The following is a 16,196-nucleotide window of genomic DNA, read 5'->3' on the forward strand; positions in this document are numbered from 1 at the left end:
AAATCAAGGGAATTAGGAGGTGAGGGCTGCAGGTAAAAATCTTGATGTTTTAATGGTGGATACCCTCCTTGCCTGCATCGTATACACTTCTTTAAAGTCCTGTTTAATCCCATAAGGCTTTGACAGGCTACAGATACCCAACATCAAACAAAATCTATTCAAACAACTGTTTACCTGTTCACTTGACAGCACTGTAGCAAGCAGATACAAAGGTGACACTGTGTTATACAGTACATCAAATAAACCATGTGGTTGGTTTCCAACTGGGTCATTGACAGGGGCCACAGAGCGAGGCCTCAGCAGTGAATAATGCCCTCCTTTCATGTGATGGACTGATTGGAGATCAGGCCAGTGTGGATTTCAGGGATCAGATTTGACAGCTTCACTTCACAGCCTATCAAGCATGGCCAGATGTAACATAGCTACACTGACTGATCAAGGGGCCTCGCGTCAGAGCATGAAGCAAGCCGATCTGCTACAATGGAGGCACATGATTGACCTATGAGGTGATTACATAATTCGCTATGATGGTATATGTTTGGAGGTTCACCTTTGAAATGAGGATCTAATGGACTTGGCATCAATCTACTCGCTTGAGTGCAGGTAAGGAAATTGATTTATTTCCCACAATGTCGAAGTATTTATTTTAGGCGAAGAATGACTGAAAAACCTCAATGAAAACATTCCAGTTTGAGACTCTGTGAATGAAATGCAAGAATCTGACACGCACAGCTATGGTTTACTCCATAAGTCATGTATAGAGTAGTTCCACCAGATGGCACTCTAGTAGTTAAGACTTGAGACAACCTGTAAAGTCTGATGAACCCACTAACCCAGAATCAGTCAGCGTGGGTAATTTCAATTTCATAATGACTTCATAATACATAAATGGTAAATGGTCTGTATTTATATAGCACTTCACTATACCTGAACAATACCCAAAGCGCTTTTACAGTAGGCTACGTTGCATTCACCCATTCACATACATTATAATATATTTTGAGAAGAACAAGGCAATACAGCTGTGTGATGTTAACTACATCTCAGGGAGTCTTTTGCACTCCTGTTTCATCACTTACCACAAATATTTCTGTTCTATATATATCAGACGGAAAAACAACAAGTCATTCACCACTGAAGAATCATAATGGCCTCAAACCACTGATGATGACCAGACATCATAAGATAGGTAAAGATCCCCCCCACCCTACCCACACCCACACACAAAATAACTGGATTTCAAAAAAGGAGCATTTTCTCGAAAGCATTAAAGTCCTTTCATTTTCAATTCCACACTTTAACAACACTACTGGAGGGATCGTAGTTCTCAGAGTGAAACTTTTGAATAGGGTCATACTGGGTGCTGAATCAGAATATTGTTTCATACATTCAAATCTATTTTATCTATCTATCTATCTATCTATCTATCTATCTATCTATCTATCTATCTATCTATCTATCTATCTATCTGAAAATAATGATGATGAGAAAAGAAAGTAAATTGATGTCCACTATAGCAGGATTCGATGCCAGATTGGACCATATAGTTCTTGATCATACAGCAAGTTGCCCTACCAGATGAGCTATACACTGATTCACTGCCCCTTATTCTTGTGTCTGAATGGCTGCATCTTCAAGCGACCACCTAGGTTGTAATATTGCCTTTGGTCAGTTCTTTCCTGATTACAGGGAAATATGTCACTACTAGTAATGACACTACATAGTATGAGTAAACGCGGGAAATCCCTGAGAAATGGCACTGGTCTATATATATTTGACTCTGTACTATAATTCATGAATAGTGCTCCCTCGAGGTCAAGGCTTTAAGACATTCCCTTAGAGAGGCCATGAGCATGCTGATTGGTGAGTATGAGGTAATGCTTGTAAAACGCAGCTTTCCTCCCTCTGGCTGATCATCTGCAGAGACTTCTCAGAGAAACACAGACACACAGAGAGGGAAGCTTCAAGGAAACACTGAGGTGCTGTGGAGGATGTCAAACAATAATTTCAAGGCATCAGGGGGGGGGCTGGTTTTAAGGAATAGCTCACAAGTTTACATCTGTTGCTTACATCTGCTCAAAGTGTTACACTCGCTATGTTTAACTACTGCAGTTACTTTTAGGTCTCACATTACGGGGACTATTCTCAACTCACGCAGTTATCTAGCCTGGAGGGGGGCATGCTCAAAGCCGCAGCGCAGGGGGATCAGCTGAGGAGAGAGCAAGGCTTTGTTCTGCCTGCCCCTCTGCCTCTCCCTCTGTTGCACACACACTCGCACATTGTACTGGGAGATTGTTTGGATTGCCACGGCGCTAACGTCTTTGATTTTTCTCCAATTGCAGTTCTCGCCATTTCCTCCTACATGGCCACCGTCGCTCGCAGCGCACCTCTGCCCGAGAGGAGCGCACTTGTTGAGGATCCGCAATTCCAGGAGATGGTAGAGAGGAGCCGCAGCTTAGTGGACAGGATCCTGCTTTCCATTCCCGACACGCACAAATCTTGCATCCACACAGAGGTGAGACACGCACATACACACACATAGGCTACACACACCCACAAAAGCAGACAGACATGTCCTGGCGGCGCACCGTGGATGAAAACCACATGCAGGGCTGCTGCGTGATTCAGCCTTTAGGTCTGTGAATGGTGCTGATGGGCCCATGAGAGGGCGTCTGCCTTCATTCACTGCCCTGAAAGGCTTTTTAATGAGTCAGATCGGTCCATTTAACATAATCGATTAGCTACGCAGCAAATCACTTAATCTGTAAAGTTATTGATTAGCTAATTTGATTATTATTAGTCAGCAGCTGCAGTATAGTCACAGTGCTGGACCAGTATCAGAGTTGGTGAAACCAGTGAACTGCAGCATTACACTCTTAAATCTGTGGATTTAGATTGAGAATTAAGCCTGCCAGTCTTTGCATACTGTTATGCATACATTTTACCCATTTATTCCAAGTACTGTGCTTCAATCAGGCACTTGAATTTCACTAGAGTATGTCCATTTAATGCCGTATTACACCTGTATAATGTAGGCTATATATATAAACATAAAGTTACTGATGAAACATACAAAGCTTGTTAATGCAACACTGACACTATTCTCCATCATAAAGATGCAATACTTATACATTCAGTTGACAAGTGTGATTCTACTTCGCTACACTGACACTTAATCTGATGATAATTTACAACACCTGTTTTTTCCATGAGAAATTTAGTATTTTTCATATAAATTAGTCCACATGCTTATGAAGGTAATTTGTGTTTGCTGCTGCGTGCCAAGATGTAATCTATCCATAACATCTTTGTTATCTCTTCACTGCAGACCCTGCAGCTGAATTCCTCAGAAAATGCAAAGTTTGAGTTGATGGCATCAAAGATCGGCATCCCCCCTGCCCCTGTACTCAGAGTTGTGTCAGAAAATGTCACTCTGGTAAGCATCCATCTTCCAGTGGCTTTGAATTTAATGAGGGTAAAAAAAAAAAGTGGACAGCTTCACTCATTTGTTGTTGTTTTTTCTCTTTAAGCAAACCAGTTTGACCCAGCTGTCAGAGGGTCTTCAGCTGCACCGGGCCTTACTCAGTGCCGTCTCTGAGCGGCTGGAGAACACAGACAAAGTGATAGGTCTAATGGCTGAAATCAGAGACCTCACCATTCAGATCAATAAGGTAGGAGCGTGTCTCATCTGTCTGTCTTGACAAAAAAAAAAAAGTTGAACTTTTATCACCTTCATAACATCTTCCCATATTCCTTGCAGATGCTAAAAATGGTGCAGAAAGAGGCTGTGGCGCAGTCGACCCCAACTCCTGTGGCATTACGTCTGCTGGGGGAGTATGACGTGCAGGTGGCAGCACACCTTACTCTGGTGCAGCTCCAGGCCTTTGGACAGGATGCAGTCCGCTGCCTCAGGAGTCTGGAGCAGAGCAATGAAGAGGAGCCAGAAATCTGACCAGCAGATGCCATTATTTGAAACTTGGACTTTGGTCCAAAGCATAACTTATCCTGCCATTTTTTATCATGGCTTTTATTTATTAATCTGTTAAGATATTATTTATTGTTGTCGTATGTCTATTTATATATTTATGTTTTAGCTTTTTTTAAATTAATATTTATTTTTGTTTTTATAAACAAGCATTGTATTGTTCAGTTCTCTTTTGGGTTTTAACGCTGGCCTGCTGCGTTCACTTTGTTTACATTATGCAATAACTGAAAATGCAAATCTCAAATTACAAATCAGAAAACCCGTTATTCACTTGAAATACTATATTTACATGTATTTGCTCTTCATAGCAGAGTGGATAACAGTAATGTATAGGAGGACAGTACGTTTTAGAAAAACTTATGAACTATCAGCAGTTAAAACCCATTTTAGGAGATTTGGAAAACATTAAGTGGTCATATTTGCTGTAAATATGTCGAAATGGAACTAATTATTATTTTTGAAAAATGGATTTATTTTCAGATGTTTTAATAAAAAAAATATAAACAAGTACATTTCCTTGCAAAGGGACTTCTTCCTTATTGTCAGTGACTATTACTGTAACATCAGCCACTAGGTCATGCTGATGTATGCCGTCTCATGAATGAAATTAGATATAAAATTCCAGATAAGTTAATATTGTAACAGGGAAGTGCAACAAAAAGTGAAATAGATACTCCTGTGTCATTACTTTTGACAGACAGATTTCCTTGAGGAAGTGTGCCAAGTGGTCAGAGGGTGCCTCAACACCACGAGCTTCTACCGGTCAGAGGATGGGCTGAACTTCCTTGTGCGTGGTGTCATGTGGTAACCTTCCTATGCATGTGACCGACCTAGTGATTCAGTTTGTGATCATAGTGATGTGACGGGATGTTACTGTAATCTCCGAAAGTGATGTGATCAGAATATTGCAGGATAAATAACCACAATGAAACTCATTTTGCGTAGGTAAATATTGGAAACCAGGAACAGAAACAAACTTCATCAAGGGTTTAAGTCTAAATCTTATTTACACATTTCTTCAAGTGTGAAAAGGAACACAGTAAAAAACAGTAGAAAAAGAGTGTTTACAGATACATGATTAAAGACATGTTTTTTTTTCCAACAACTAATCCCTTTATGTGGATTATCCTGCCAGGTGTAGAGCAATGCACATTTACCTCTCTGCTGTACTTTACCCTGTCAGACAGTACTGGGCCAATGGGATGTTAATTTGGTACTGGCATAAATTTAAACCCACAGTTTACAAGGCAGATATGGCTTTGGCAGCTACTCTCCTCCCCAGCGGCAGAGTCAGGTCAGTGATGGCCAGGACAACTTTAGGTTTGGCCAGAGCAGGCAGCTTCACAAGCTCAGACACCTGGGTGCACAAAAAGACCAGGAACCATTAGTTTTCAGAGTTAGTGTTAGAGAAAACACTGATAACATGTTGCTTAAGGCATGAAGAAATCGAGTCCGGTTTCATTTACGTGCATGTTCTGACCCTTGCTCTGGTTTTATGGGGGTTCTTTGCTGAGACACTGTTTGACTATGTAGACTTTAGTCACACAAACAAGTTAAACACCAAGGTTGAATTTCAACAACTCGGAGCCAATTTTTTTTTTTTTTTTTTTTTTTTTTTACAAATGTTTAACCTGAACACCCACTCAACACAACCCTTGGGATCCTTTCTCACTCTATGATTCATCACTCTCTTTTATCACTATCACCCAAAATCATTAATCCTTTAAAGGGATCGTTCACTTTTTTTTGAAGTGGGGTTGTATGAGGTACAAATGGCCCCTAAGTATAATATCTGCAGTAGATGGCTCTCTGCCGGCTCTCTGCATATCTTCGCTGCCTACAAGAAGTCCCTTCTCAAAATAATACACCAGTTTAAGTGTACCATATGTAATTTTTTTTTAATGGTGCATCAACTAACCAAATGACTCAGTATTCCTCCATGCTGGCAGGCTGCGCGATGCGCTGTATCGCTCTGTCTATCAGCTGTTTGGCATGGCTAACTGGGGGAGAGCAGAGAGCTGTCTACTGCAGATATTATGCTTAGGGGGCATTTGTACCTCTTACAACCCCACTTTAAAAAAACTGAACCATCCCTTTAACTTAAGGAGGATGAGAAAAGCCTTCCAAGTAATGTCTGATCTAACAGCCACTCCTCTCCCTCCTCATCTCCTCCCATCATAACTCACCATTGTGAAGGGCATGAACTGAAGGATGCTCCCGCGACTCCCCTGCTCCAGGCATTCAACACATTCCTCCATGAAACTCTGTACAAATTGGGTGTGAGGGCCAGCCATCTTGGAGCCCACGATGGAGGAAATGAGGAGGAAAAGGTTGGCTAGGGAGAAGAGAAAGAGCATCGTCATGGTTATCAAGGATTGGCACTTTTTTTTTGGGGGGGGGGGGGGGGGGTCTTCCTGTGGTCATGGACACAGATTGTGGAGATTTGTAACTGAAATCTTAAAGAACCAACATTCAGCAAAATATTGTTTGAATTCCATTAAATATTACATAATCTTTTTCTTTTTTTTTTTAAAAAATCCAAGTTTCATTTCGTAAGGAAAGCTTCAAAAAATGCAACTCATCAAAAGCCCAACGGATATCCTGCAGTCACTGCCGTGCAACGTCAGTTTCTGCAGAATTCTGCCTGAAATGTATGAGATAGGCGTTGGGACTTGGCACCTACATAGATTCAACACTCTTTGCCACAGATTTTGCAAACCTGTCTAAATATACTTGGGGGAAGTAAAACTATTCTGGCAAAAGATGTTTCCACTGAGTTTGGGGTTTGACTGTGTTAAACAACATGGCGAGCCAAACTCTGTTGATCTGTTGGGATTCCAATGGATTCGCAGAACCAGATTTATTTGTTCTTTGGCCATCTGAGTCCCGTTTGGAGGCATCTGCAATCGTTAGATTTACTCACACATCTAGTCTAGATTCTCCTTCAATTTGTCTTCTGTTAATATAGATTATTCATTCTTTTTCTTTTTAAAGATGATTTGTTGGCCCTATTGCTTTTATTTGTTAGTCATCAGTAAAGATGTAGAGGACAGGAAACATGAGAGAAAGGATGTTACACTATGTAGTATAAAGGTTGCACTAATAACGACATTCAGGATACTGCACTGTCATGTCCTGCAACCATGAATCATCTGACCTCCAGAGCACTCAATATTTACTTAATACTTAAAGTAGTAGTGGGAATATGAAGAAGACAGGAGAGCGTTCAATTCTCCTATTTTATAGATAAAGGTCTCACCCAGGACTCGGTTCAGAGGGTCCCTCATGTTCACGGTGTGGAGCTGGGAGGCTGAGAGGGAACTGCTCATGGATCTGTCTCCTATGATGAAACGGGACATGAAAGACATTTGAAAAACTGAGGTTTTGTTTTCATTTCATTTGGTCATTTGAGAAACAAAACACAAAAAAACAGAACAAAACAAAAAAAAAAACACAGAATGTCAACAGGGAAGTTGAATTTTTCCGCTTTGTGCTCGTGGTTGACAGTAAAAACTTCCGTCCCCTGTCATCTTACATAATCCAGTGTTCCCAAAATAACCCTGTTAGACACATTCCAACTTCTTTTAAAGATAAAGGGCAGATTTTTCTATGTATCTATCGACTCAAAACAAACGCCACTCTCTCAGAATAATTTGACTAATTTGGAATTATTTTGAGCAGCTGTAAATCTAAATGAAGTCATGTAGATGAGTTTTTACCAATGGCAAAGGTGCATGCAACATGCTGACTACTTTTAAAACCCTCTGTGGGGATTTCCCCATGTAGCTGTAGCTAAAAAAAAAATCCACAGTTGATGGACCTAATGCTTAGCATGACAGGATGAAAAAAGTAAATGGGAAACACAATACTCTACCTATGTTGCTCTCAATATAGGTCTAGGAGTTTAATATTGAACTGTCACAATAGACTGCAGTGCTCAAGTTGGAATGTGCGGATAGGCAAGAAGCAGATGATTATAGTTTTGTTCTTTTCTGTTTAGCTGAAGTTGCTTACAAGAAGCAACTTGCTGATACATCTGGCATTTCCATAATCCCCAGCTCAGACTGAGACTAACAACAGAGCGTTTGCAAGTTTGATAATACAACAGTGTATTAAAAACCAGACAATAGACTGACCTGGACTGGAGAGGGCCACAGGCTCATCCTCATTGGAGCTGAGCAGGCGCATGAGTTTAGATGGTTGAGTATCATCCAAGGGAAAGAGGCTGTTGTAGTCCTGAGGCCAGAAATATATTATTTCAGACAACACTGTATGAGAGCTCCTTAATATAGTAATCCTTGCTTTATCATGCTGAAAATTGTATTTCCACTAATTAAATAATAACATGCCCTTATGACAGTTTTACCTCAATGTCTTCTCGCTGCCTTTTGCGTTGACGTGCTGAAAACGAGCCTTTGTGGTGAGAGGAGTAAGAGCTGAGTGCACACCACACAGACAGCCTGAGGGGTCATCCAAAGAGTAAAGTTAACACCCGATCCCAAAATAAACAACAAAACCGCTGCCAGCATCAAAGTATGGAGCTTCTCTTACTTGGCCAGCGCTTTTCCAGGTGGGTCTGCCAGGCTGTGCCAGTGAGCAGAGTCTGTGAGCAGGTTGGGCAGTATGGTGCCCAGCAGGGTGAGGGTGATCTGCTGCGTGTCCAGACAGAAAATGCTGTAGAGTAACTCCACGACTCGATTGGCCCACTCCTGTCGAGTCTCCTTCAGCAGCTCCTGAAATAACACGTGGTGCACCCGTTAGTGTTTTTTTTTTTTGAGTGTTAACTGTTGTCCTTGATATTGATCCTTAAAGTGATAGTCCACGTTTTTGCAAATTGGCCCATTGCCATAATCCCTATAGTTTTAGGAGTAGGTTTGTTACCTTTAATTGTCGGTGCAAGCTATTTTTAGAATGACAGAGCAGAGCCGCGTGATTTTGCATGAATTTACCTCGAGAACAACTCTGTCTCGTAACGTTCCGTTATTATCTCATAGCGTGGTGAATGTGCAGGTCACAACTTGTCCACCAGAGCGTTTTGGAGTTGTTGGATTGTGTATTTGATGAGTTTGATGAGGGAAACCAAGAAATCCCATTAGCCTATGCTCTGTCATTCTAAAAAAATAGCTTGCACCGACAATTAAAGTTAACGAACCTACTATAGGGATTAGGGATATAGGGAGACTATAGGGATTATGGCAAAGGGCCAATTTGCCAAAATGTTCAACTATCCCTTTAAGCTATCAGCATTTGTACTTCATCTTCATACCTTGACTAAATTGTTAGTGAACCAGAAAACTCCTCCCATGTTGAGAAGACTCTCAAACAGATGAAGGGCACGGCTGTCCACCCAGCCTTTGCGCAGCACTACCTGGAACTGCTTGCTGAGGGCTGCGTGGATGGGTTCTTTGGCGGGGAGCAGGTTGCGGTAGGGAATCGGCTCCTGGCCCTCCACTGGAGGACGCAGAGTCGCCCCCGTTTGTTGGAAGACATCGGCACACATGTGCTCCATGATGGAACTCATAATGATCACGCTGGTGAGAGTGTGGGGAGAGGGTGTAATTGTTAATCCACGTGATAACGGCCTTGTGGGAGACTAGTTGAACATGTTGTCAGGGTTAGGAAAGTGTGTTTCTGTTGTTTGTACCGTTCGTTGTAAAACTGCAGTGTGTTCTCCCCATACAGTGGAGTCACAAGCTGTCTTATCATGGTCTGGGGTTTCTCCCTCTCGTCCCTCCCCAGCATCCTGACATGAGCCACCAGCCAGGCCACGGCACAGATGGCCATGCTGCACACCTTCCCCTTGATGTTGTCTGTGATCTTCTACAGTCAAGAGAGAGTGGAGAAGAAGAGGAAACAATGACAACAGACTCTGACTAAAATGGCATCAGTGTAACTTGGGAGAAAGGAGAAGTTGGACACATCTTTATGACCCTGGGACGTCACGCCTGTTGCAATGACCAGTTTCCACGGAGTATGTAATACTCACTCACTAGAATGATGAGTCAAACCATCAAAGTATGACAAAATTACTGGTTACTGGTTCTGCATAAACTTCAAACATCTAGGAAAATCCCACAAGAATATTATTCCAATCACAAGAGGATGGACAGACCTGAACAGCCTCCACAGAAAGGACACCATTTTCCCACGCGTTCAGAACTTCCAAGATTGCCGCTGGCGTGCTGAGGCAAATTTCGTGCCACTTCACCTGACTGTCACAACAGAAGACGGCATCAGAGGAACTTCCATATTAAGAGCATGACTTGCTAAATTTCCACTACATAAACACAAATGTCTGATGCTGTCACGTATGGACAGGAACTGTCAGATATGTTCAAAAGAAAAAGAATGATGCGGTTACAATTTATTTTTACTATGAACTATTATATTGCTTGACTGATTTTTTTTTTGAGTACTTTAAGCAGTTAAAGGGACAAATTGTCACAATAACAAATACACACATAAAAACACTTTGTGTTTTTGTTATGTGTGTATTTGTTATCTGAAAGCCATGGAAACCAGTTGCTCTTAAAAAATTAAATTAATAAAAAACATTTCTGATTAAGGAATATGATTGATTGATTGATTGATTGATTGATTGATTGATTGGTGCGCAACTCACACTAGTTTCATCTCTGACGAGTTGTTCAGCAGGGTCACCAGGCTCTCCACTTTGCCAGGCTCGGGTCTGAAGCAAGGGTGGTCTGGATTCAGAGTCTTGCCCTCTTCAGGCATACACGTCTGCAGCCACGTCTCGAAGAAGGGCGTCTCCCCTGAGGGACTGGGGTCTGATAGGATCACCTGGAGGCAGGAAACACAGGGAAGTCATACTGTGTGTAAAGGATAATAAACCAAAACGGAAAGAGGACACAAAGCAAAGATGCTACAGACAATATGTGGTCAATGCACAACTCTCTCTGGACATCTTGTGGCCTTACCCTGGAAGAGCAGGGCTGATCATCAACACACTCTGTAGCTGCTAATGCCATAAACTAACCTCTGAACCGTATGTCTGCACCACATGGCAGAGCATGAGGAAGGAGATGTCGAAGAGCAGGGCCCGTACTGACGCAGATTTGGCTGAGAGAGAGACATAGGAAGGAAAAAATCCAAAGTGTTGATGTCTCATTAAAGAAGAAGTTGGTCAGCAAAGAAAGAAATTCCCACATCGGAACATGTCATTCTTGTTTTTTTTAAACTCACATCCTTCGCCGCTGATGTGCTTGGGAAACTCATTAAGCCTAGAACAAGACAGAGAAAAAAAAATCAAAAGATGCTAACCCTCCTCCTAAAAGTCAATTTCTTAGGCCAACTGGAGTTTCCAACGAGGCACAGACAGCAGTGATAATAAGCTGTCAACCTTTCAAATATGGTTGTCAATCGGTATGCAAGTCATTACTCACTTGATGAACTTTCGTGCAAAAGATTTAAGTTTCCCAGTGGCTGCTGCCGCTGCCAGGAGGAGATCAAGGCTCTTGCCCGACAACATGTGTCCCAGCACTCCTAGAAGGCCCTCGGGGGACTTGGAGTGGTCTGCATCTACTGTCTAATGAACATGAAGGGAAGACATATGTTCTTTGAGCAAAGGCGTATGAGAACCATTTCACCAGCTGTCTTAGAATATATATATTTAATTTTCTTGTCACTGGTTCCCCTGAAGATACAGTTCTTTCCATTTTTTTTATTATGATCTAAGAGGTTGTCATTCACTCACTTTTGCAGGTACTTAAATTAAATAACATTTCAGGTTCAATTCTCTGAGCATTTGTGTATACTCCTATCCCGAATAAAACTAATCAGACTGTGAATTTCTGGCTCTACATGAGTACTGTAAGGATACCCAGCAAAACTGTGGTGCTCTACCTTGAGGATGTTGGTGACAGTCGGCTCAGCTCTTAGAATGAGACCTGGGTTAGGCTGGATATTAGCATTTTCTGCAGTCTTTAACCTTGGGGCGAACTCCCTGTCCTCGGCCCTGAATCAAATGTGCAAGGGGAGAGGGAGGGAGAGAGAGAGGGAGAGAAGGAGGGAGAGAAGGAGAGAGAGAGAGAGAGAGAGAAATAGACAAAGAAAAGAAAAAGGGAGGCCAAGTGCAGGGGTAGGGAGGGAAACGGTGTAGGGGATACTGTTTGAGTATGGTGAAAAAAAATTCACCCATCACATTAACCATAGCTGTATAAAATGAAAAAAAAAAACAAAAAAAAAACAGGGGTCTCTGGTACATTCATTCTCTAAAACATTTTCCAGTAATGTTCAGGATTGCATGTGTTCGTTCTGAGATGTGACCTCGTACCGTTTAGAAGTGAGGTTGGATGTATTTACATCTGACAGCAGACCAAGCTTGTTACACTCCTGTAGGAGCATGCCGAGGCAGTCGCAACTATGTAAAGAAGCACAAGAGGTGTCATTAAAAACCATAAGCATTGTGGTTTTCTCTTCATGAGTGTTTGACTGAGAGGACAGGCAGCAAGATTTCTGGTGCACTTACTTGCATCTCTGGTCTGCTTTGTCCAGTAGTGGAGTGAGTTTGAGTAAGTATTGAAATGCAATATTCACGTCATCCATGAAATCCTGGAAAACATGGTTGCCAACTTTAGAAGAAGCAGTGAATGATCACATTACAGGTTAAAGCTGAGTGATTAGCAATCGTATTTGGCAACAATGGTATCAATGGTCAAAACTTCTATCATCCCCATTCAGCAAATGATAATACTAATATTATATAATACTAATAGTAGTGGTCACAGAGCAAATTAAACATATGTACCTCCTCTTTGCTGTTTTCAGACTTTGAAAAATGTCACCAATGACAAGAGACTTTTGCCAATCACATGTAATCATATGTGTGTGTGTGTGTGTGTGTGTGTGTGTGTGTGTGTGTGTGTGTGTGTGTGTGTGTGTGTGTGTTTGGCTTGCGATGGATGTGTCAATATCAGTGGGGTGTTTCGGAGATGTAGAGGGCTTTCTGTACATTTCATGGGCAGGTAACAAGCTACTACCCACGTCTTCCTGATTGTGTTGGCAGATTTTGTGATGGCTATGGCTCTGTATGCTCATGTTGCATGTGTGTATAAAGTGTGTGCATGTGCTTATCAGAGGAGAATGGTGTTTTCTTTCTTCTTCTGTATTAACTGATTACAGACTAATCAAGTTTTAAACACATAACCAACAATTATTGCTATGTTAGAACTATATCTACTTGGCAGTATTACATGTGTGTGTTCATGTGTTACAAAGACATACCTGCCCTTTGTCACTTTGAGGATACTTCTTTAGTCGCAGTAAAACTTGTGGAATCTAGAATAAAAAAGCAAGGAACTGATTTATTGTCGCAGGTTTTGTTAATGTCATTCTGACCAGGGACGAGGCATAATCACACCACACATAATGAAATTACTTCACCATACACACAGAATTGGAGAATAACATAATCAAGTATATCTACTATTAAAAGGAAAACAATATATTGACAATACTGTGAATGAAAAAGTGGATAATTAATTCAAAGTCAGATGTCAACCAAACCCCAAGGACAGAAGGCACAGAGAAATAGATGAAAAGCAGATGGAATGTCCAGTCGTTATCTGTGAAATTGATCTTTTACCTTGAGGAATGTGAAGGCAGTCCATTTGAGCTCCTCTGTGCCCTCTGGTGACTCAATGAGACCGGTGAAGCAAGCCTTCCAGATCTCCAGGACAAAAAGAGGAGTAGGAATTTGCTGTGGACGACAAATAATTTGAGAAGACTGCTGCAAAATCAAAGTGAAATATACGGAATGCCTGAGCGCAGCCTTTCATTTAGCCAGTGTACCACTGAAACAACTATACACTGTGTATTAAAACTTTATTTAAAGTGGTTTTAATGACATGTATCCTTGATTGTAAGTTACTTCCCAAGCATTAAATGACTTCCGAAGCACTTTCTCATCACTGCCAGTTTGATATGCCATCATGAAAAGCTGTCACTGACAGATTTAACATTTCATTTCTCTGAAAGTTCACCTGCATTCTCTTGATCATCATCAGCTGCTCCACTAGTGGCTGTGTCTCTCCTGTCAAATTCATGGTTCCTTCCAGCATGATGAAGGCATGGACCGATGGGAAGGAGGCATGGAGTGGAGGGTCAGACTGGACTGACAGCATGACAGGAATACTGAAGAGAGAGTGAAGAGTTGATTTTAATGATATTTGATGGGAGTGCATGGCAAAGTTAGATAGCCTTGTGTATTCACTAATTAGAGATGGGATAGGATTTTTTTTTTTTACCCTTTTACTAGTGACAAGGTCTCCTCTAGTTTCGTTCTCAGTGTCTGGTTAGGTACACAGCTGAGGCCATCTGTCACTCTGAGCATTGCTTGCTCTACACTGCTCCAGGATCCTGTGGAAGAGAAGCAACAGGATCACGGTTTGCTTTTATGAAGATCTGGATCATGTTGGTTATTTTAAAAAATCTCCTCTATTGCAGTGTCCTTAATCCTATGTACACACACAGACACAAACACACAATCCTAGCACCTTGTTCCTCTAGCCGGGCTATATGGACCAGGGCTCTGTTCTTGGTGCTGTTCATCAGACTGTGAAGCTTCTCCTGGCAGGCTTTCAGGCTGGCCTCTGTGCTGGCCGATGGGCCCAGTTCTCTCAGCCTCTCACAGTACCAGGCACAGCCCTGCAGCAGCCACACCACCACTCCCAGCAGAGCCCGACACAGCCCAATGCATTCCTCTGCCTTCCCGTGACAGCTTCAGAGTCAAAAATAAGAGACAGACAGAATTAAAATATGAATTGTTAATGTTTAACAGAAATGTATATGTTCTTAGAATATTAAGAATTTATGAGAAAAAAAAATTGGAAATTCAAATGGTAAATTTAAAAGTCCAACTAGTGTAGTTTATGGTTAAATACTCTTTAATTCATGACTTTATCTAAAAAAAGTTCAACAGAAACACATGTGTTTTTTTTTTTTGCAAAGATTTCATACAAGATATCCAATCAGTGTGGATAACTTCACATACCTGAGACGATGGCAGAACATGTCCATTATCTCCAATAGTGACTTGACACATAGCTCTCGAGAAAAATCTTCAAACTGAAAGAAAACACACATTTTAAAAAAAATGTCTTACATCTAACAGTAAAGTGCATGTTACCATAATAACTTGCATAAAACATACATTACCTTGCTTATGGCCATAAGTACACTGGAATAAGACACCATCTAGAAAGAGGGAGGTTTCATTAATAGATTGCAAAAAATAATATAGTTACTGTTTGACAACACTCTTCAGTGAGACTTGTGTCTATCTTACCTGGGAACTTATAGCATATTTGAGGTAGGACAAAATAAGGGGGTTGGGAGAGGGACCAATCATCGCCTGCTCCATCAGGGCCTCTGAAATACACAAACAATATTTAGGGCCACAATACAAATGGCAGTAAAGACAACTGTCGAATAGTTAGAATGACACATGTTTTCTTTCGGCTAACCTGCAAGGTTTAGGTAGTCCCATGTTGCTCCCTTAGGAAAGTTCTTCTTGATGTTAATAGCCCACTGATAATCACTCCAGCGCTCCTTCCATGCCTGCAGAATGGCTTGCTTCAGATTGACCACCTTCATCCTGCTAGGAACGGCCATACAATTACTAATATAACAGGAATCATTTCAAATGTCCAATATACAGCCATTAACGCTATCTCGTCGTAACTTTTACATGCTTTTACACATTGCTCAGTCCAGCATCATTTAGGCTACATTAATTCAGAAGACGTTAGCTGTTAGCTGCCGTTGTCATTCGCCAACAGATTAAAATAAAACTTACTGCTTGCGGGAAAAACACGCAAATGCAACCGCAAAGGAGGCAACACCCTGTCACACTGTACTGTTAAAAAAAATTATGCTTATCTTACCTTTCCAGTTTTTCAAAACATAAGAGATATTTATTTGTAGCTATTCCGCTTGTTCACAATGCAAGGTACGTCATTTTCGATTCGAAAGACGTAATCGTTCATTGGTTCATCCCCGACTCGTGTCAGTATTCCTTACAGTGATTGGTTGGAGGGAGGACCTATCGCTCAACGGTTAACGGCAGCGTGATGACCGGGCGGCGTCACAAGATGGCGCAGTTTTCAAAGAGTCCAAGCGGTCCAAGCTCGACGTTGGATGGAAAACCAGGGAGCGAGGTGACTGAAACACTGCACAGAGTCCGTAGCTTAAA

The 16,196-nt window shown here is 41.5% G+C and overlaps 2 protein-coding genes across 6 annotated transcripts; one reads left to right on the forward strand and one right to left on the reverse strand.

The window, feature by feature from the left end:
- The first annotated feature begins 1,814 nt into the window (after positions 1-1,814).
- On the forward strand, positions 1,815-4,242 carry csf3a (colony stimulating factor 3 (granulocyte) a). 3 transcript variants are annotated; one of them, XM_083994313.1, is made up of 5 exons: positions 1,815-1,863; positions 2,343-2,515; positions 3,329-3,436; positions 3,531-3,671; positions 3,761-4,242. In XM_083994313.1, the coding sequence occupies exons 1-5, from the start codon at positions 1,848-1,850 to the stop codon at positions 3,950-3,952; spliced, it is 630 nt and encodes a 209-aa protein (XP_083850439.1). In that variant the 5' UTR covers positions 1,815-1,847; the 3' UTR covers positions 3,953-4,242. The 3 variants fall into 3 exon arrangements, with proteins under 3 accessions (XP_083850439.1, XP_083850440.1, XP_083850438.1); XM_083994314.1 differs by lacking the exon at positions 1,815-1,863 and adding an exon at positions 1,941-1,979; XM_083994312.1 differs by lacking the exon at positions 1,815-1,863 and having other exon boundaries at positions 2,146-2,515.
- Positions 4,243-4,652: 410 nt separating this feature from the next.
- On the reverse strand, positions 4,653-15,969 carry med24 (mediator complex subunit 24). Of its 3 annotated transcripts, none has more exons than XM_083994618.1 (26): positions 15,889-15,969; positions 15,469-15,602; positions 15,291-15,373; positions 15,161-15,199; positions 14,997-15,070; positions 14,500-14,723; positions 14,251-14,362; positions 13,987-14,137; positions 13,590-13,703; positions 13,229-13,282; positions 12,474-12,556; positions 12,240-12,365; positions 11,849-11,960; positions 11,389-11,531; positions 11,189-11,226; positions 10,983-11,065; positions 10,608-10,786; positions 10,098-10,197; positions 9,630-9,805; positions 9,252-9,516; positions 8,537-8,718; positions 8,352-8,445; positions 8,122-8,221; positions 7,245-7,325; positions 6,172-6,320; positions 4,653-5,342 (listed from the first exon to the last, which is right to left on the reverse strand). In XM_083994618.1, exons 2-26 carry the CDS (start codon positions 15,596-15,598, stop codon positions 5,226-5,228), a joined length of 3,009 nt encoding a protein of 1,002 aa, XP_083850744.1. In that variant the 5' UTR covers positions 15,599-15,602; positions 15,889-15,969; the 3' UTR covers positions 4,653-5,225. The 3 variants fall into 3 exon arrangements, with proteins under 3 accessions (XP_083850744.1, XP_083850743.1, XP_083850742.1); XM_083994617.1 differs by having other exon boundaries at positions 11,849-11,948; positions 12,279-12,365; positions 15,469-15,599; positions 15,889-15,933; XM_083994616.1 differs by having other exon boundaries at positions 4,654-5,342; positions 11,849-11,948; positions 12,279-12,365.
- Between the last annotated feature and the right edge of the window lie 227 nt (positions 15,970-16,196).

Source organism: Trachurus trachurus (genome assembly GCF_905171665.1).
Source record: "Trachurus trachurus genome assembly, chromosome: 19".
Taxonomy (NCBI): domain Eukaryota; kingdom Metazoa; phylum Chordata; class Actinopteri; order Carangiformes; family Carangidae; genus Trachurus; species Trachurus trachurus.